Consider the following 19,924-nt stretch of genomic DNA (forward strand, 5'->3'; position numbering starts at 1 on the left):
GCGCTGAATATCGAAGAGCCAGAAGCTGCATGGCTGGCTTACAAAGGATGCTCTCTTCCCTGTCTCCCGCACTCCGCGTCCTGTTCTGCTCTACATTCTCCCTTTACGCCAGGCTCCCCGTGCCCTCCTCCTCCTCCTCTTTTCTCGTCTCCCTCTCAGTCTACGAGCTGCTTCGCTTTCTTCTCTGCACCTCTCGCTCTCCTCTCCGTTTCTTCACCGTCACCCCCGTGACTCTCAGCCTCCAAACCCTCCTCGCCGTATTTGTTTCACAAAACCTTCCATCTTCTCCTCACTGCACCGCCTCCCCTCCTTTCTCTCCGTCTCTTTCTCTTTCCAGAAAAGCATCTATTATTAACACACACCTCTGGCTCTCGCCAAAGACTGAACCGAGGTTCAGGCCAAGCTTCTCAGCATTTTTAATCACCCGTAATGAGCGAGAAATAATTTAAAAATATATAAATCAGTGCCTGAATGCAGTGTGTTTGGGTGATAGCGGTTCACTTATGTCTTACACAGTCTCCGTGCGGCTCTTTCTTAACAGGTTTTCCCTACGCAAGGCTTTATTATTAGAGGCACACCAGCACATTCATGTATAGCAAGTATGAAGGAAAAAAAATCAATCAGGCAGCATGAAACCACCAAAATACACCGTGAATCAGAGCTCGTATTGCAAGGGGGATAATGCACTTCATGTCAGTCCTGATATCACGGAGTCGTTACTGTAACTGTAGAAATTAGTCATGCGCAAGTTCCCACTGCGGAGGTTGTGTTTAACCTCTCCTGCCGCAGGATTTTTTTCTTTTTTTTTTGCAGAGGCTGCTGTCGGAGGGCACAGGCACGGCGCTGCTGTCAGATGACTGAGGAGATACGCAGGCGAGGGGCGTCCCGGGTGACAAACGTGGCCTCTTTTCATCATCCGCTTCCCTCCTCTCTTTGAACAAATACAAAGGCTCAGAGCCAACTACTACTTTGAGTTGCAGAGCTCGAAGAGAACTAAGGGATTCAGCTATTATTTTGTCCGGAAACAGGGCTCTAATTGCAGGGGAAGATGAACCAGAGAAGCTGAAAATGAGATGAATCTAGCCCCTCCTTTTATTTTTGTGGTGTTTTTGGTTTTTAAATCACTGGTTTATTTATACTGGTAAACATCAAACAGAAACAACAGCAAAAAACCAAGAGCAGACGTCCTCCCAGTCACCGTTTCTCTTACATTTCATTTGATTTACAATGGTTGTCATCGGCATGACACGATCACTTCAGTAAGTTAGGGGGGGAAAAACACAAACAAAGCAAAAACATGAAAATGAATCATTCCCCTGGATCCACGCGTAACATCAGATTACTTCCCGCACCTTGTCACGCTGTGGGTGTTGGCTCAATCGTCGCTCAAATCAGTCATGACAGGAATCCTATCAGAGTTGAGTCTTCGTGTAATTACGTGATAAAAATGTATCGATTCAAACCGGAGGGCAGTATTAGACTGAGTCGACTTGTGCCCCACACACACACACACACACACACACACACACACACACACACACACACACACACACACACACACACACAAAGAAATGCTGCATTGTGCTGTGTCTGGGGGTGGGCTGGGTGGGGATGAAAAGATAGAGGGCTGTCAGTCTACTACATTCTTTTCCTACACCTCTGGGATGTAAAGCACATTCGTAATCTCTCCAAAACCACATCCAAAGTAATTAAGACATGTCACTGTCTGCAGAGCTGGAGACAAGAATCGTGTAGTCTACAGAGATTGTATCACTTTAAGTAACAGGCAATGAGATTGTTAAGTATAATAACCCCATCCCCTGTGCGATGCTTCTGTTATAATACAGTATTGTCCAGGTTACTGCATTCGATACCACATGAACACTTACGGTTGTACTGAGATATATAGTATCTCACACAACTAAAACATGTTTTGTTTTGTACATGAAGTTTGATTTATACATTGTTGTGCCTTTCATCAAAGTTTGATCAAACTCTGTTATAAAGAAGACTTTGATAGGTTATAAGGTAGAAAACAAATGTGAAACTTTTCCCGTAAACCCTGTGTCGCCTGCCTTCTCCCAGATATACGAGAGAAGCCTACAGGTCCTTCAACAAAGAGCACAAAAGCTCCAAAACAACAACACAAAAAACAAAACAAAAAAAACCCCATGGCATAAAATCCTGTCTGCTCACCACGGGCCACAAATCCAATCCAGCAATCCAAGAGAGCGCAGGTAGCAAAACTTCAAAATCATAAAGTGCTCTCCAGAAGCCACTCAGACCTCGAGAGCTTGTCCCTGGCCCGGCGAATGTTTGTTGTGCTCTCGAGCTGCGGCAGCTCTCCGCTCATTGACAGGCTGCGTTTGGAGCGCAGGCTGGCCCCGGTTTTTGGGTAGGCCACGTAGCAGCGCTCCGCGTACGACTCTGCGTTGAACGAGTGCCTGCGGTTCACCCTCGCCCCTCCTGCGGGAACAGTCATGTATTGTCGAGCAACTTGATGGGGCCGCGGAGCCCTGGGGATGGCAGTCAACTTGGTGGGCTGGCCCGGTACAGCGAGAGTGATGGCTTGGGCCGTTTTCACATCCGACGAGTTATTCCGGTTCATGTTGTCGAGCTCGACATCTGCTTCGGCTCGGCGAGCCTCAGAGGGTTTTGTCGGAGCGGTCGAATGCTTGGGTCTCGGAGTGCCCGGGGAGGCTGGGTGCCAGCTGTGACTTCCAGCTGAGGTAGAGACCGTGCAGTCAGGGACAGACGGTTTCGTGGATGCCACCACGACAGGCGGTCGCTGCTTGGCTGGCTCCGGGGCAGGCAGGGCGACACGGAGGCAGTCCTTGTCATTCTTCTCTGGCCGCAGAACCTGCTTAGAGAGGGACTTGGGAATCCCACAGCCCTGTAGCTGTCCATCACTGCTCAGTGACCTAATATCCCCCATCTCTAGCGCCTGACAGGAGGCAGGGAGAAGGCAAGAGCGAGAGGAATGAAAGAAAATCTATGAGACACACATTTCAATACAGACAGAACTAATAAGGATTAAAAGAACAAAATGCAAGGAATCGTCGCCCACTGACCTTATCTGTATCCCCTTGGTTACACACCCGATAACGCACAATGAGGAAGATGATAAAAGCGAGCACAGACGCCACGATAATCCCTCCGATGATAACCACAATGGTACCACCGAGAAACTGGGACTGCATGAAATGGCATCTCAGGTACTGCGGCTCAGTGGTAAAGTGGATGCAACCAATCACCCTGGTGGCGGTCAGCGAGGTCACCTGGTCGTCATAGATGGCCAACACGCACAAGTCGTAGTGCGTACCAGCCGCCAGGTTGTTTACTAAGATGCTCTTACTGGTCGGGGGTATCATCCTGTAAAAAAAACAAGAAGAAGAAGAAGAAAAAGAAGAAAAGGCTTTGTGACTGTTCCGACATACTTTAGATTAGAGAAGGCTGAATGAAAGGAGACAGAGCAAATCAGATTATCAGCCTTATTGTTTTGTAGGGATAAAAATGACATGACAATCATTTATCTCTCAGGGGGCTATTTACGATCTGTCTAGGCGTAATCTTTTGTGACATTTGATTTATTCTCTCAAACATCATTACAGATAAAAGGTTGCTTCGGTAGCTGGGGACACGCGGATCCCCCGTTTGTTCACAACATCAAGATTACAGGACGGGACACAACTCTTTAATGTCTCTTTAATTCTGTGGCCGCGGCTGAAACACCATATGTGTTACTGACTTTGAAGTTCATTTAGGGAGAAAAAAAAGGGTGGTGGTGGGGGGCAGTGGGGTATCTTGCGAAATGATCCTATCATATCACAGTGATTAGCACAAAATATGCGGTGAAAGGGTGCAGAGATGAAAGTATCCTGTGTACGCCAGTTCCTCAGATGGGCATGTGTGAAGCCTCTGATGCTTTTTTTGTAAAAACTGTGGAAGACTAGTCTTTCATCTTCCTATGAGTCCTCAGCTTAGTGCTGACATTCTGTTTTGATTTTGTTGATTAAGCATTATCAAGCTTCTGCACGTCGTAAATGACACACTCCAGCAAGGGGAGATTACGAGTCGAAGAATGAGAAGTCAGATACAGTGCATTAGTCTGTCTTCCTGATAGGATTAATAGACGCCACAAATAATCGCGTTGACAGCCAGGTCCATTTCTTAATGACTAAACATCCAAAGTGATTTAGAGATTCAAAGAACACCGTGAAGGTAAAACAAGGGCAGTGGAACGCATACATATGCTTAGATTCAGCTTTAAAGTTTGTTGGGCAGTAAGAAAAGGAGCTTTTTCTTCTTCACATCTGCTCACCTGTATACCAATGAATCATCGTACGTCCCATTATATTGGATCTGAAACATGCGGATTCCAGGAATACTCCTGTGGAAGTTGAACTTGACCAGAGCTGAGGTCGAGGTGGCCTCAGCAATTACTACTTTCTTCTCCTGGCTCGTCTTTGCATTCCCCAGAGGCACCCCTCCTGCCTCTGCCCCCGTCTTGGTCACTGTGGCGATATCTGATGAGCCGGGGTCACGCTCCTGCTCCTCGACTGTGTTATTGGTGATGTGAGGGAGTTTGGTAATGACCAGCTTTACTGCACTGTGGGCCTCTCCGGCTGGGTTGGAAGCCACACAGGTAAAGGAACCTGAAACAAAAACCAAACAGATTAAGTTTCTCCTGCCTTAAATTCATCACAATGTACAAATAAGCCCTGTGGGTCAGAAATGTGTAATAGAGAGCTTGGCAAAGAACCAATTATATATATTATTAGTTCCAATTTCTTCCGTTGAATCTATCAGAAAATGCCAAAGATGATACTTATTTGTGCAACAACAACATCTACAGAAGATGAACAGTTTCTGAAAGTCATAACCTTAAGAAATAACAGGAAAAAAAATCAGCAAAGACCTGTTAGATGCATCTGGATGTTCAGCTAATCCATTTACTGTCCAAGCCATTTCTGATACACTTCAGTGGAAATGTGACTGTCAATAAGCCCTTCTTAAGGAAGGGAAACAGGGAGAAAAGTCTGAGGTATGCCAAATTACACAAGAACCGGACTGAAAGTCAGTGGCAACAGGTCTTATGGAGTGCCAAATCCAAATTTGAAAAATTTGGCTCAAATTTTTGACAATATAGAGGAGGTCAGGAGAGAAGTACAACAGTAACCGTCTACAGCCATCTATAAAACATCTCTAAAACATGGTGGAGGCTCTGCATTTAGCCACTTTTGTGGATCTTCTAAACATGTGTGGATATATAAATGCAGAAAGGTACCCTAACATTTTGATCCATCATGCAATACATGAGCCGGTGCAGTAAAAGCATAGCTAAACAGAGAAATACACACAATAGAACACTATCAGTCATGGATTGACCTCTCTGGAGCAAGGACCTCAACATTACTGAAGCAGTGTGAGATAATCTTGACAGAGAACAGAATAAAAGGGAAAAACATCCAAAGAAGAGCTTTGAATGTCCTTCAAGAAGCCCAGAGAACTATTCATGAAGACTACTTGAAGAAATGACAAGAAGTCGCCTAAGAGAGTTCAGGCTGTGTTGAAGAATAAAGGTGACCATATCAAACATTGGCTTTCAACTTTGTTACAATTGTAAAAACTCTATTTGTTCCTCATAGTCTGTATTTCCATATATAATTACACTTGCTTCACTAAGTCACTGCACCTGTTTCCAATTTTCCTAACCAAATATAAAGAAATGAGGAGTGGCTCAAGACATTTGCACAGTACTGTATATTCTCTTGTGCACTGTGATCATTGTACAACTTCCTCGTCTGCTTGGTGTAACGGTTGTGCAGACAAATCAGAGTGGTTACAAACAAAGCACAGAGCCATGCATACTCTCTGTGTTTCTGAATTATACATTACTCTGACCTTAGAGGATCCTCCGGCTCTGCTGATGTGAATTATAACACCAGAATAAACTGAAATGAACTGAAATGGAGGTAGTGGGATATTTTTCACCTGCTTTTTTGTCCGTTCTTTCCATCCTGTACAAATTTATGCTTGACTACATTTGTTTTTACTGACTTTGTGTGAAAATTTCTTTGGATACAAGGCAAAAACTGCAGTTTTTCAAATGGTCCCCTGAGGCTGACTCCAAAAGGCTAGTCAGTGATAAACTCCCATGCTGAAATGCGACTATTTCCAGCAAAAACACATCAAATAAATTGAATTTAAAAAAACCCCCAAAGGTTACAAAAACAGTTTCAGTCCTTCTAGCTGATTTCCCCATTCATGACAACTGTGCAGTTTTCAAATTGTGCATTTTTAGGGGTCATTCTGTGCAGACAGATGGTTGCCAAGACAGGCGGATATAGCCAGTAGCTCTCTACGAGGCTTCACCGTAAACAATTTAAATGAGTGAACTGGACCAGACTTGATGTTTATGGTGTTGGTGCTTTTCACTGCACTCTTAATGCAAATATCTGACAAATAAAAGTGCTTTCTGTGTGCCTAATTGGACTAACAGATCGTCCAAGAAGTCTGTGCTCTGCGAGTCAAATTCTGGTATTTCATTTTTATGTTACTTAGCACTAATTACCAGATATGCGATCTGTGCAAAACACCCATCCAGTCTGTTCTTTCAACAGTAGCTTTTACTTAGCACCCCCCTCCCCTCTTATTTATGGTCACTTCTGGCTTCAGACTGGAAACACTGGAAAAACATCACCTAGCTCTCTCCAAAGGAAAACAAGCTCAGCCTTCCAGCACTTATGGACTAATTAATACAAAATATCTAATCTTTCTAGTGTTGTACTTGAAAAGCTTCTGCTTTGAATCAGGACAGTTCTAAGGACTACCTCGGGATAAGTACCCACTGTGGAAGTCCTGAGCAACTAGATATCAAATTCCAAGTTTTTTACCTAAGCAGCACTAACAGAAACTCTAAAATGATGTAATAGTCAGCCAGCGGCTGGTAATACAGCATCACCTCTTGCTGTGGTCTTTTATTTTTCTTTCTAATCCTGTTTCGGTCTCTGCACGTTCTGTCCACATAGCTTCACTGTGGTCGACACCTCGTATCAAACTGATGAACATTGCTAGTGAAGATTTTTTAACATTTCGCTTTGATGAGTCCAAATCACATCATGTAGCTTGTGTTGCACATAAGCTCAATACAGCCTGGAGTCCACTATCAGTTCACCTCTCTGAGCTTTCGTGCCATTTTAAAGGCTAGCATGGGGAGGTCTGTGTTTCCTGCCAAATGTTTCACCAGCTGGAGCTTATAATGGCAGTAGCTTTTGATAGTTTTGCTTGTGTGTTTGATCAGTCAACACTTACATCTAGACTAGTCACACAGCACGTCCCGTCACTCCAACTTCCTTCAAAGCTAAAGCAGAAACAGTACTTACACCGGCACAAGGAGCTTAAAAAGGACCTTTAGCTTCGGCTGCTGGCGATAGTGAATACGAATGTGTTTCAAGATGTTAGACACTGTTTCTGGAAAATTTCAGGTATCTAAAATGTTAATTGTTAACAAGTAAAAGTGTCAAAACACATTTCTTTGCAAACAGATGCATATGACAGGAACTTTGCCACGAATAAGCACACAGGCACGTCTCCACACTCAAAACTTTATCACCCGGTGTAGGTAAATACTACAGCCTTCCATGCTTATGTGCAAGCAAACAACTAATTCCGCTCCGTCAACAACATAAAAGCCCAGTCAGTGCAGTGTAAACAGACCGGAGTCCTTGACAGTGCTGATTAGGATGTCCAGCGTGCCGTCGGTGTGGACTACAGCCCTGGAGGAGTTGGACATAAGGCGTCCATCAGGTGCAATCCAGTGGATAATGGGGTCAGGGTCGCCCCTAGCCTTGCAGCGCAGAGTCACACTCTGACCCTCCAAAGCTCGCAGCTCCTGAGGCAAAGGGAGGAACAGGCAATCAGAGCGAGAGCTTCTTTTAACACCAATTAGATAAAGACCCTGATCAAAACTGAAAAACACAAATTACACACAGAAGTACTTTTGTGCTGCACGGTGTGGCTTAGATATTATTATTAATGCCGTTACTGATGATGTTGCGTTTCACAATCTCATTCCCTGTGAATGTAATCAGCAATTGATCATTGTCACGTTACTGAATTAGCATTATTATAACGGGAAGATCATCAATGAGACAGTACATCGCAGTTCATACGCTTGAGTCCAAATATAAGTTCATTTTCTCTGCAATTATGCAAAATAGGTCTGCTGAATGTAAATGAGATGATATATCTGTAGTTCTTTGGCAAGGATTTGATCAGATAATTTTGTTTGGATGCAAGGATAGAATCAGTCCGAGCTTCCACTGTGTATTGAGAGCTGCACTGCGGTTCCATCGCTAAACTGCAAATAGCTTTATTAAAACTGAAAATTTGACCAAAGAACTCCTCTAAAAACACCATCAGGTGCTGCAGTTTGATTTCATTTTTCAAGCACTTTATTTTTTATGATTGGCGAGCTGAGTGGCCCAGATGAGTCCCACAACTCTTGTAAGAGTTCTCTGAATCACAAAGCTAATATTTGGTGTGACAGTCAAAGGCAGCAAATAGTGCAACCTTGGATTAACTAAGGCAAAATCCGATGTGTGGCTCAGAGTGAAGCAGTACAGAATATTGCGTCTTAACGGTCCACAGCTTAACTCGAAGACGTACCTGAGAGTACCTGGTGATGAGAGGAGGCTCGCACAGGAACTCCTCTTCCGAAACAGTCCAGAAATAGCGTCCGGCGAGGTGTTGCGGTGAAGCACAGGTCTCCAGATCATCCTCCCTCTGCAACCTCCGCAGCCAAAGAAGCTCACAGTTACACCTCAGTGGGTTGCCCCCAAAGCTCAGTGCGAACGATGTAGGCCCCATTTTCCCAGATGTTGCCAGGACCCCAGCTCTCTGGAAAATAGGATCAGGAGGAAGCTTCTGGAGCTTGTTGGAGGTCACATCCAATCGCTTAAGCTTCTGCAACCCAGAGAAGGTGCCCTCTGGGATGTAGCTGAGCATGTTGTGATCCAAATTGAGCGTATGGAGATTGGGCATCCTCTGAATGGCCACCCAGGGGGCGCTTTCCAAGTTGTTGTAAGACAGGTCCAGCTCCTCCAGTGCTGTCAGGTCATTAAAGGCCCCGCTTTGGATGTGGGTGAGCTGGTTGTTGTTGAGGATGAGGTGGTGCAGCTTGGACATGCCGCTGAAGGTGTCGTTGTTGATGCGGGTAAGCCGGTTGCTGTCGAGGTGAAGAGCTCGTAGGTTCTCCAGATCTCTGAACGCGTGAGGCGCGATGGAGCCAATAGTGTTCCGAGACAGAGTCAGATCCACCAGCTTGGTCATGTTTGCAAAGTCTTTGCGTTTGATGCTGGTTACAAAGTTATCCCCAAGACGCATCTCCACCGTGTGCCTGTCAATGTTAGGGGGCACAAACAGAAGCCCCTTTTTGTCACACAGTGTGGCCAAATTAGGGTTAAGCACCTGGCAGACGCAGCGTTTGGGACAGATTTGAACTTTGTGGGCCTTCACAGCCACACCGAGGATGATCAGATACACCAGGAGAGACTCCATTTGGCTTGTCATCAGGTTGATGCGCCTAAAAAATAAACGAATGAGAGACAGAGATGATCAAGCTGTTTGTGAAAATGGCAACAAGTGCAAACCCTGAGATCTATAATTCAAGCTGGGCAAAGTCACATTTAAAAAAGGAAAGAAAAATGGGCAATTCTGCTCTGCAAAGTTAAAGATTTTCCACTAGGCTGCAAACACTATTACTGTCAGCTCACAGCTCTCGTTTTTATAGCGCAAAGTCTGAGCAAGAAGCTAAGCAAATCGATGCCTGAACAAACAATAAATGCTGCACCATTAGACATGAAACTAATTAGTCACCTGCCGACTTGAGAGTGAAACATCCCTGGTAGTCTTGTAAGGTTTTTGTGACAGCTCTCCTTCTAAGCCCCTACTCCTCTGATCATACTTTTTTAAATATATGATCATGCCAGTCCTTTTATGTTTGTGTACAGAAGGATGAAAGTCTAGACTGGCAGTCCAGGGTCTCATCAGAATTATCCTGATATCTCCCAGGATCATATTGCCAATAGGAAGGGATGATTGGGCCCTGTGCCTCAGCGAAGATGTGCTATGCCTTGTTATTGATTTTCTCTCTTCTCTCCCTGATGCTGCTCTTACTTATGACACAGCTGAGATGTGGGGGGAATAAGGAGGGATCCATTTGATGCATCCTGAGACATTGTCAGGGATATAGCATCTCATAAAAGTAAGACTTTGGAGATCAGATGTACCAGAGCAAGAGTGACAGAAGTCGAGATTATATTTACTCTTTTTCTTTCTCCTTTTTTTGGTTGAACATGCAATATTCAGCCCTCTGGGTGTCCAATTACAGCACACAGAAAAGGACACCAATCAAATCAAACACAGAGAACAGGAGATCCAATCCCACAACCTGGGTGAAAATCCAAAGGCCGACCTTTAAATACAGACGAGAACGGCTGATTTATGATTACAGCTTCCTGTGGTTTGCCGGTAATGCCTCTATTGTCCGTGTTGGGACTCTAAGAGTGTGCAGAAGAAAAAAAAACAGTTAAAAAAAATCCAGCCTTAGCAGAGAGGCCTGTCAACTGAGTGCCTTCATGTTTCAAAAGATTCTGTTGCACTGGAGCGGTGACACACAACTCCCGGTGTAATAACCTTGATAGAGTGAGAATGAAGAAAATATCATAGAGTAAAGAAAACAGCAGACAGGACAGGTGTGATACCCTGCCATGCGAGGGCATGCGGTGCCATTCGCTGACAGCTGGGTAAAACGTATTACAGCCCTAACGAGGAGGCAGGAACCATTCCTTTTAAAATGGGCCATAATAGGAAGGGGAGGAATGATATTGTTGGAGACAGAGAGAGAGAGAGAGCACGCTGGGTATGACATTTTCATGAACGCTGCTGATGAAGCAGCGGAGAATAAATGTCTTTTTCTGACCCATTTTTACACGGGACAACGTTACCAAATCCCACAAGATGTGTGCGGGGAGCCGCGGTGCACCGATCTGAGCTGGCGAGAAATGGACCGTGGGATCATTATTTAATGTTGTCATGACTCTCTTTAAAGAGAGCAGATGACTTCACCGTGAAGCAGTGCTGCAAAGCCGTGTGTAGTGCTTTCCAAGTATGCGTGCAAACTATCGACTTTTTATGTGCGCGCACAAAGCGTGAGAGGACAGCCTGCCTAAGTGTGTTCACGTTGGTGTGCCAACCACCTTCTGCTCTGACTCTGAATGGTACGGCCTCTGGTTGTGCAATGAGGCAGAGAGGACCTGCTACTTCCAGACTCGAATGGCGCTGAAGACACGATATTGATTCACTCTGTGGAGATGAGGCTTCTTCTTTCTATTTTTTTTTTCATGGCTGAAAACTCAGCCAAACGTGAAGAGAATGGTTGCAACAGTAATCTCTACAAAATTTGTTCTGTGAGGACAAAAGGACAGCCGCTCGCTGCTTAGATGGGCCAGGAAATATCTCTTACTGTCCCTCAATTTGCATTTAATTACTGGTCTTCCACAGAGATTTGCATAACAGGTTGCACTCATCAGGTACATGAACAAATAAGTAGATGATCAATCAATGTATTCATCAATCACACACTTCATCTTCAAATGTCAACCTCCCCCCCAAAACCTCACAGAAAATCATTATCCACTAGGTCGGCCTGTTCATTATAGTGGAGCGACTTGGGAGGGCCACAAATAAACAAGAAAACAGATAATGATGCATTAACCATACTCTCCTTCTTAGTCAATCAAGTGTTCGTTTACTACCTCCGAGCAGGTCTTTTCACCCTCGGAGAAAAGAACAGACTGACAGCACACTCCCACACATAAGCACACACACCAGTGGGTGGGGATTTGTGCCTAATAGAGCCAGATCACTACACAACAACCCCCCTTCCTCATCCCCAGCTACAGAGACACATTCATGTGCAGCAGCAGCAGCAGCAGTAGCAGTTAACAGTAGGAGAGGGTATCTATAGCCTCCCTGGGGTGGCATTGGCCAAGAAAAACCTTATGCAGCATGCTGCATGCCAATCCGGCCGGTGAGGTCATGGGGGATATGTTTTCAGATGGTCTAACTTATGCTGGAGCTCATGTGAGAAAGCCTCTGCAATCCGCGTCTGGGCAGGAAATCAGGGAAAGCATCCCTGCGAGGAGGGGAAGATAATGAGATGAAGTCTGCCAGCGTCTCCACGCAGGTCGGCACAACGGCAGCGGTGGCATCTCGGTTTGCGTCTCACCTGAGTTGGCCGGTGGGAGGTGGTGGAGGGTGGAGAGGCCGGACATTTGCTACACTGCCATATATATATATATATATATATATATATATATATATATATATATATATATATATATATATATATATATATATATATATATATATATATAAGCTGTGTTGTGTCAAGGAGGTAAACTGATGCTGCAACGTGACGGTAAAACGGTATCGACAAAACAGTGAAACAGCTCCTCATCCTGCCTGCTTTTATGAGAGCAAATGGAGCCGCAGCATCTGCTGAAGTGGATCATATTTTGACTGAGCTGGTAGAAATTCTATGTTGTCGGGTAAACGCTTGTGTAGGTAAGAGCAGCAGACCAAACATCGATGCTGTGAAGCACCATCCAACTCACTAACACATGTGAATGTGGCCATGTGCTGTGACACCCTGGCTTCCTTTCGTTTTTCTTTTTTCTTCTTACAAAGTCTGCAAATGTTAGAACGTGATAGCTCTTTGGGTGACAGCCTTGATGCCATGGCAACACCGCAAACGTCAGTTTTAGGGTGAGATGTAATCAGTGGCTGATTTTTTTTCTTCTTCAGATAACCTAATATTATTTAGAACAAAGAGTCCTCTCCGAAGGAAAAGGACCTTGACAACTCTTTTGCTCGAAGGCCAGAGCAGACCCACTGTAGCATTTCTGATGAGGAGATTGTGCACTCAGCTAATTCTGGATTGAATTGGATTTTTTTTCCCAGTCTTGCACGTAATAAAAGCCAAAATGACTTGATGGGGAAATCTGATGCAGATTAAATGATTTCTCAGCCCGTGAGTGCATGTCTACCCATCCACATGCGTGCCAGACGGACGGCATACTAAGCAGACCCAGCTGCATCAACAGAAGTGCAGTTCATCAGCATTTACATCGCCTTCTTGTAATTTTTCCCCCTTCATCACAAGAAATTCACCTTGATACACTAGACACCTCGTGACCGGGGGCGTATAAGCACTTTGCATATTCTTCTTTGAGCATTTCACTGAAGCAGGTGACAGATTTTAAATTCTGATCACCGATTTGTGATCTTAATTCTTGCACCGTTGCGACGTGCCCTGAAGTGATGGGCTTATGACCTGGGATTGTCTTCTGGTAGAAAGGGGACACAGAATCCTCAAACACTAAGTCTGAATATCAATGTGGCCTCCTCAAGTTGAATATTCTGCATGATACATACCAGCAGGTGTGCAGATACTCACATCTGTCAGTTCCAAAGTGAATTTCGGGTAAAGGAAGTGCAAAAACACTTCTATTGGTGACAGCACGACTCCCTCATGTTATCATTTACATGTGTGTGAGGGGAAGGGGGGCAGCCATCAGCCATAATGAGATCTCCGCACCTTCTGACTCATTTTCCTTCTTTCAAAGACCCCCAGGATACTGGATTTCTACCTCATGTAGCAGCACTAGCCAAATTGTCTTTTTTAAAAAAAAAAGCTTAATAATGCATAAATCTCCTTTACCTTATTAAGTTGTGTAACCATAAGGCATCTCTCACATACTACACGTGTGAAGCAGGTGTGCAAGTTTGTGTGAGCCATATCTCAGTTTCAGATCTGGATGCAAGCACTTCTCCAGTGGGGGAAAAAAGCTACACAAAACCTAATTTGTGGGGAGACAAATTTGGGTCAGCGAGTGTGGAGCTGGTCTGCAGAAAAGCCCGGGTGCTGAGGAGCCACACATCACTCCTCCTCCGTCAGTGAAAGGAAGCAGCACATAAGCACCAACATTTGAGTGCATTCACAGAGCACAGAGAGCAAATAGAAGCAGCAAAATGAGGCGTGGGCCTTGTTTCACTGGTGTAGCAGTTACAATCATGCCTCGGGCACTCATGAATAATAAGATACGTGATAACTAACACTCCTCAGACAGGACCATTATACCTCATCCTTTATAAAAATAAAAAAAAATCACTAGGACCATTTCCCCCATACCACCTCCTCCTCATCCCACAGACTTACAATCCTGTTATCAGTTTAGGCTCATTTAGACTTCATCACAGCTTAATTACTGATGAGGAATTTGCATATCAGTTATGGGTTTGACCAGAACACACCAGAGACAAATCTCTCTAAAACACACAAGAAAACACAAAACACATGCAATAAATCAGCCTTTTCCTGCACATGAATCACAGCCACCACGGCCATTATTCTCAGTTTCACCTATATCAGGGGGGAGGAAAAAAGCAGCACCAAACACATACAAATGGATACTAAAAATAAATTTTAAAAAAAATGTTCCTTGGCGTGTGAGATTTTTTTTGACCTTGCGGTACAGGTCCTGGGCTGGTGGGGTCACAGCCACAACCCATGTCACAAGGGAAAATCTGAGCGCATTCAGACGGGTCCTAAGAGAACTACTTCAAGTCAATATTTCGCTTCTTGAAAGACAGACTCCGCAAAAGAGTTCACACGCTCCAATTCACACCAAAGGCAGCCTGTAAAATACTGATTTTTTTTATTATTTTACCTTGTAGCTGAAACATGGAGCCAAGTCACAGGAGGGTGGGTTTGAGCTTATTTCCTCCCAAGGGGGCTGGCGGCATACCGAGAGTGGCTTGCCTTAAAAAAGAAATGTGCTGCCTGGAGATAATTCAGGTGTCCCGAAACACGCGTCTTGGTTCCTACAGCATGTGACGGCCTGCGAAACCAGCGATGCCCTTCAAGAAATCCATAACCAGCAGATAAAGGACGGCTCCTTTGCGATCCTGTGTGAGCGGTAAAATGTTACTCTAATTCCCCCTATCGAAAAAAAGGACTAGACAACAGGCAACCCCCCAAACAAACAGGAAAAAAAACCCACACACAAACTGAAGGGTCCCGGCGTGGCTCTGAAGCTGCAGCTGTATAGGGATCGTCTCTACTGCGCATCCGCCTGGATGCAGCTCCAGAAGAGAAAACGCCTCTGTAGCTTTGTAGCGACGGGCAGCTTTAACATCTACAGCAGCGCTGTGAGCGACTGCTGCTTCCGCTGCTGCTGCCGCTACTGTGCTCAATCCGGCCAGATGTTCGTATCGCTTTCACGGGCTTTCGCTGGCGACGCAGGGTTCAGTGTGAGTTAATCCAGATTGACTGAAGGGTTGCTGCCGTAATATATCCCCTCCCCTTCCCCTTCCCCTCCTTACTGCCCCCGGACTACTGTCAACCACCGACCCGGCTCCATTTCTGACCAGAGGTGTGTGCTCGGAATGGTAATCGGTGCGCTCTGAGCTGCACAGAGACCATTTGTGTGCACAGACAGATGCAGTGCCTCCCAGCCTATCTCACAGGCAGGCATCATCATTTATTCATGGAGACTGAACTCTGCTGCACGAACGTTGAGTAGATTGAGCTTATGATATTCTCTAAGAATTCAATTTGATTAAATGAAGAAGAAAAAAAATATAGGGCTGAGATGCTGATGCAGATTCAGACATGCAGGACATGAAGGCTAAGAAAGCCAGGCAACAACAAGCAGCCCGTAGGCTTAAGCAAGACTGGTATTGAAAAATCCATCCATTCTCTTGGATCAAACCTCTGCTGCTGCAGGTGCTTCTAGTGGGTGAACGCCAAAAATAGGCTATAGCTGAACAATGCTGCATGTATTACATAGATTATTGGCAAGAAAGTGTTGAGTTGGCTGAAAGAGAAAGGCCTGGCTCCCCCGTGGGTCTGCTTGGCGCTGGACCCATCCCTATCTGATGCAATGATCCTATGGCCTTTTGTGCAAGTTGGCAAAGTAGCCTATATGTGCACAAGTGTATTCAAGTGCAGCAGCACTGTAGTTTTCTTGGACTTGCTGGGTTTTTTTGTTGTTTTTTTTGCTCCTGTAACAACAATGACCTATACCACCCCAGGGCCTTACAGCACTTTGAAATAGGTGTTTGTTGTCATCCAAAAGAATTACCCTGAGGATCTCTACTCTAGATCAATAACTCCATCCAGTTACAACACACCCACTTGAGATCAATATGAATAGCCTAAGTGGTTTAAGCATTCACTGTTATCCAGAACTGGAAGGGCATGAGCTTTTTGTGCACGAACTGTACATGTATGAAAACATGTCACACTATGACTTTATTGTCTCAAAAGATTTGCAGAATCAATGCATCCTTGTGAGCATGATTTTTTTTTTTTTAAACCAGCCACATCAAGAACATGTTAGCATTTTGCTGGTGGGAAGTGTTAATGTCAAGCTTGCATCATGAGCTCACAGTTGGTGATATGAAATGACACTGACATGTCTTAGGCTTTTTGTGATGCGTTCCTTTACTGTTGTGATTCAGACTTTCCTGCTTTGCTTTTCTTTCTTTCTTTCACCGGTGCATGTCCCTCAGGAACCGCTGGTATGTGAGGCTGTCTGCTCGCTCGCCGCTCCGGCTCTTTTTCTCCAAAAACAGGCTCACGGTGTCCCGTGGAGGGTCAGTGATGCTGCGACTCCACAGGGTCTCTGTGATCCCCAGCAGCTCACGCACGCATGCAGAGATCACCTGCGGGGTACACAGCGGGATTTAAGAAAGCACGCTTAATGTTTACATTATCTAACCTTATTTAATAAAGTCGTCCCACTGAGAGGGAGAGGAGAATCTTGTATAACAGGGAGAAAGGTTACAGGGTTACACTCATAAAAACTGATGTATCAAATGACTTACAGGTTAAACCAAAAAATAATTATGACTTAACAGCGTGTACACGCTTCTTTGCTGAGACTGTTTTTCTCCATACCACTCATACCACAGTTTATGCTTCCTGGGAGTTTAGCAGAGTTGAATGGCACATTTAGCCAATTTAGTTATGACCCCAGAAATACAGATTAGAAAAAACAGTCACTGTAACTGTAAACAGCCTATATTGGATAGAGCTGATCTGAGTGTGTTTTCTGGCAGTGATGTTTACAGCACACGCTTTAATTGGATGTCGTGCTGCTCTGAGAAAAAAAAAGAAAGAAAGCCAAACATGTGCTGTTATTTTGTGGTGCTTCCAGTCAACTTGTAGTAGTGCATACTGCAGAGACATCTAACACAACTGAAGGTGGTTATAACAGTTATTTTTAACACTGTTTTCTGGCTTTTTATGTGTTATATCGTCAAAGAAAGATATAACGCCTTTATAACCTCCCACCATATCTTAAGGGGGATCAATTACACCTTTACCCATGTTTTGACCTTTATAAAGGGGATAATATATGTATGAGTAATCCCTATGAACCTTTAGAGTGCTCTAGACTTTCTGCTCTTGGCTCTGTACAATGACAGTGGGACAGGATGTTCTCAGTATGGCCATCCGAGGCCTTAGATGATAGGAAAGATGGATGCAGTCACTGTGATGTCAACTAGAACATTTTCAGCCTCATCATGTTGGTGTTTTGAAGCCAGCTGTGACTGGAGAGGGATTTGTTTGACTGAGAAACCAATTTATCACTGACAATTTGTCAGGCAACTTCCTCGAAAATCCTCCTTTCTTACTTTTACACAGAATCTTTTTTACAAACTGGATGTCATGGTTTATTCAAAATGATCTGAAACAAGGGACTGCGTCCTAAAACTCATCAGGAAAGAACTGCTACATTCTATTTTCCCATAGACTTCTATACAACTAAAACCTTTTTTGAAGCTGCCCCCTTTTACTGGTCATTAGCTGGTCATTAAAATATATAAGATTAATTGCATTAAATAGTTCACTTTTTAGACTCAGAAGCTGTCTCAATCTTTGATACTATCTACACTCAATCAATCAGCCAATTAAGTGGCAGCAATTTAATGCATTTTAGGCATATAGACATGGTAAAGATGACCTGCAGAAGTTGTTGGTGCCAGAAGAGGTTGGTCTAACTTTTTCAGAAACTGCTGATCTAATGGGTTTTTTCCTGGACAACCAGAGAATGGTTCAAAAAAGAGAAAATATGGACGAAAATGTTTTGCTGATATAAGAGGTCAGAGGAGAAGGGCCAGGCTACTATGAAGCTATGAAGGTAACAGTAATACCAAACTCATTACAATAGGCTGCAGAAGAGCATCTCTAAATGCACACCATGTTGAACCTTGAAGTAGACTGGTTACAGCAGCAGAAGACCGCACCAGGTGCCACTCCTGTCAGCTAGGACCAGTAAACTGAGGCTACAATTCCCATGGGATTACCAGAATAGGACAACAGAAAACTGAAATTTAAGTCTTAGGCAAACAGATCTGGCTTCCGAGCTAGGCAGCCCTACCCACCTGCTGCTCATACCATTTGTTTACAAGTGCCAGCCATTCAGAAGAAAGATGGCTGTTTCAGAGAGAGGGTGACCTTAAAGACTGTACTAATACGCAGTATAAGATAAATACGAATTTGCGTAATCCGCGAATGCTTTCGAAGTATCTAACAATAAAATTATGGAGCGTTAACTTAGCATGACAGATCCCCTTTAAGTGATGTGTCACCAACCCTTTGTGTTTTTAAATGCATAACCTGACTCTATTAAGCCATACATCAAATTTTTTATATATAAATAGGGCAAGGTGATAAAAATGGTGTTGCTTATTTAGCATCTCATATTACTTACTTGGCAAGTTCTAGCCAACAACTAGAACTAATGCCTCTTTTTAATACCTGCATGTGTTTAAAATCTGTGACTCCCAGTCTTGGCAAGTAGATGCAATTCACGTAAATAAGCTTTCTTCCACTTATGAGGTTGTCCGTGAAACATGCCTGCGACAGAAAGACGTAATAAAGTGAGAAGTTTAAGGAGTGACTGATTCAATGGAGGCTAACTAGCTTCTTTTTTCACCTTGTCAATGTTGTCACCTAAGGTCAGGTCAGGTTTAACTTACTTTATATTGTGGAAATCCTAAAGACTCAATCCATCTCGCAACATCATGACAATCCCACTGTAGGAACTCCATGTTGCCTTTAAGCATGTTGCCATGGAAACTGTTACCTGGCATTAGGCGTTAATAAGCGTTTACTTCGAAACGTTTTTATAAAATCACTTTTATTTTTATTTTGTCCTAAGAAAGTACCGGGCCTTGTATTTACGGCAAGGGACATCTTTAACACAGAAGTTTGAAAACAGTTTTTTCCTTATCCTTTTTTTTCCAGGATGAATCAAGTGTCACCGACGACTCAACTGCTATGGCTTTGTTTTCCTCGCCACAGCCAATCAGTGTCTCGTCATTTAGGGTGGCTGGTATACCGCGCAGAACGATTGGCTTTTAAGTTAAGTATATCCCGCCCACACTGAAAGGAATCAACGAATGGTTGCGTGCGCAGTTTTCGTTGATCCACACATTATCCGCATTGGTTCTCCTCGTTCACATCCACACCAGGGACAGGTTGTAGATCGGCGAAAAGCGCAGCTTCGTATTCACCGCTCTGCCCTCTGGAACCTTTCTCAAGCTCAAGTTCTCTTTGCACTCCAACGTCTCCTGGGTCGGTTGAAGGGCTTCGGAGCAGGAAAAAAAGCACTGCACTCTCCACAATGGCGGCAATTCTCCGATCCCTTTTAAATAAGAAGGTAGAGTAAGATAATGAACGTGCAATATACAACTGTTTGTTTGGTTCAGTGTTTATGCACCAAACTCGGCTAACAACCTGCGCTGTTAGCTAGCAAAGTCACACGTTGTACACAGTCCACTACTC

The 19,924-nt window shown here is 44.2% G+C and overlaps 3 protein-coding genes across 4 annotated transcripts in view; 1 reads left to right on the forward strand and 2 right to left on the reverse strand.

Moving 5' to 3' along the window:
• Positions 1 to 16,670, reverse strand: lrfn5b (leucine rich repeat and fibronectin type III domain containing 5b). Of its 2 annotated transcripts, none has more exons than XM_085246895.1 (6): positions 16,545 to 16,670; positions 8,671 to 9,586; positions 7,720 to 7,894; positions 4,322 to 4,655; positions 3,072 to 3,372; positions 1 to 2,944 (listed from the first exon to the last, which is right to left on the reverse strand). In XM_085246895.1, coding segments are annotated over exons 1-6 (2,418 nt in total). In that variant the 5' UTR covers positions 16,547 to 16,670; the 3' UTR covers positions 1 to 2,254. The 2 variants fall into 2 exon arrangements, with proteins under 2 accessions (XP_085103021.1, XP_085103020.1); XM_085246894.1 differs by lacking the exon at positions 16,545 to 16,670 and adding an exon at positions 15,129 to 15,400.
• On the reverse strand, positions 16,621 to 19,681 carry LOC146557560 (sterile alpha motif domain-containing protein 15-like). Its single transcript, XM_085246901.1, has 3 exons — positions 19,117 to 19,681; positions 18,896 to 18,994; positions 16,621 to 16,794 (listed from the first exon to the last, which is right to left on the reverse strand). The coding sequence occupies exons 1-3, from the start codon at positions 19,228 to 19,230 to the stop codon at positions 16,621 to 16,623; spliced, it is 387 nt and encodes a 128-aa protein (XP_085103027.1). The 5' UTR covers positions 19,231 to 19,681.
• LOC146557561 (methylmalonate-semialdehyde/malonate-semialdehyde dehydrogenase [acylating], mitochondrial-like) overlaps positions 19,321 to 19,924 on the forward strand; it is a 10,862-nt gene continuing 10,258 nt past the window's right edge. The window contains exon 1 of the mRNA XM_085246896.1: positions 19,321 to 19,799. Coding sequence (XP_085103022.1) covers positions 19,764 to 19,799 — 36 coding nt within the window. The 5' untranslated portion in view covers positions 19,321 to 19,763. The remainder of the gene's footprint in view (positions 19,800 to 19,924) is intronic.

Source organism: Mchenga conophoros, linkage group LG15 (genome assembly GCF_057382185.1).
Source record: "Mchenga conophoros isolate Kocher_MC1m ecotype Shallow Benthic linkage group LG15, M_conophoros_male_GT1.1, whole genome shotgun sequence".
NCBI lineage: Eukaryota > Metazoa > Chordata > Actinopteri > Cichliformes > Cichlidae > Mchenga > Mchenga conophoros.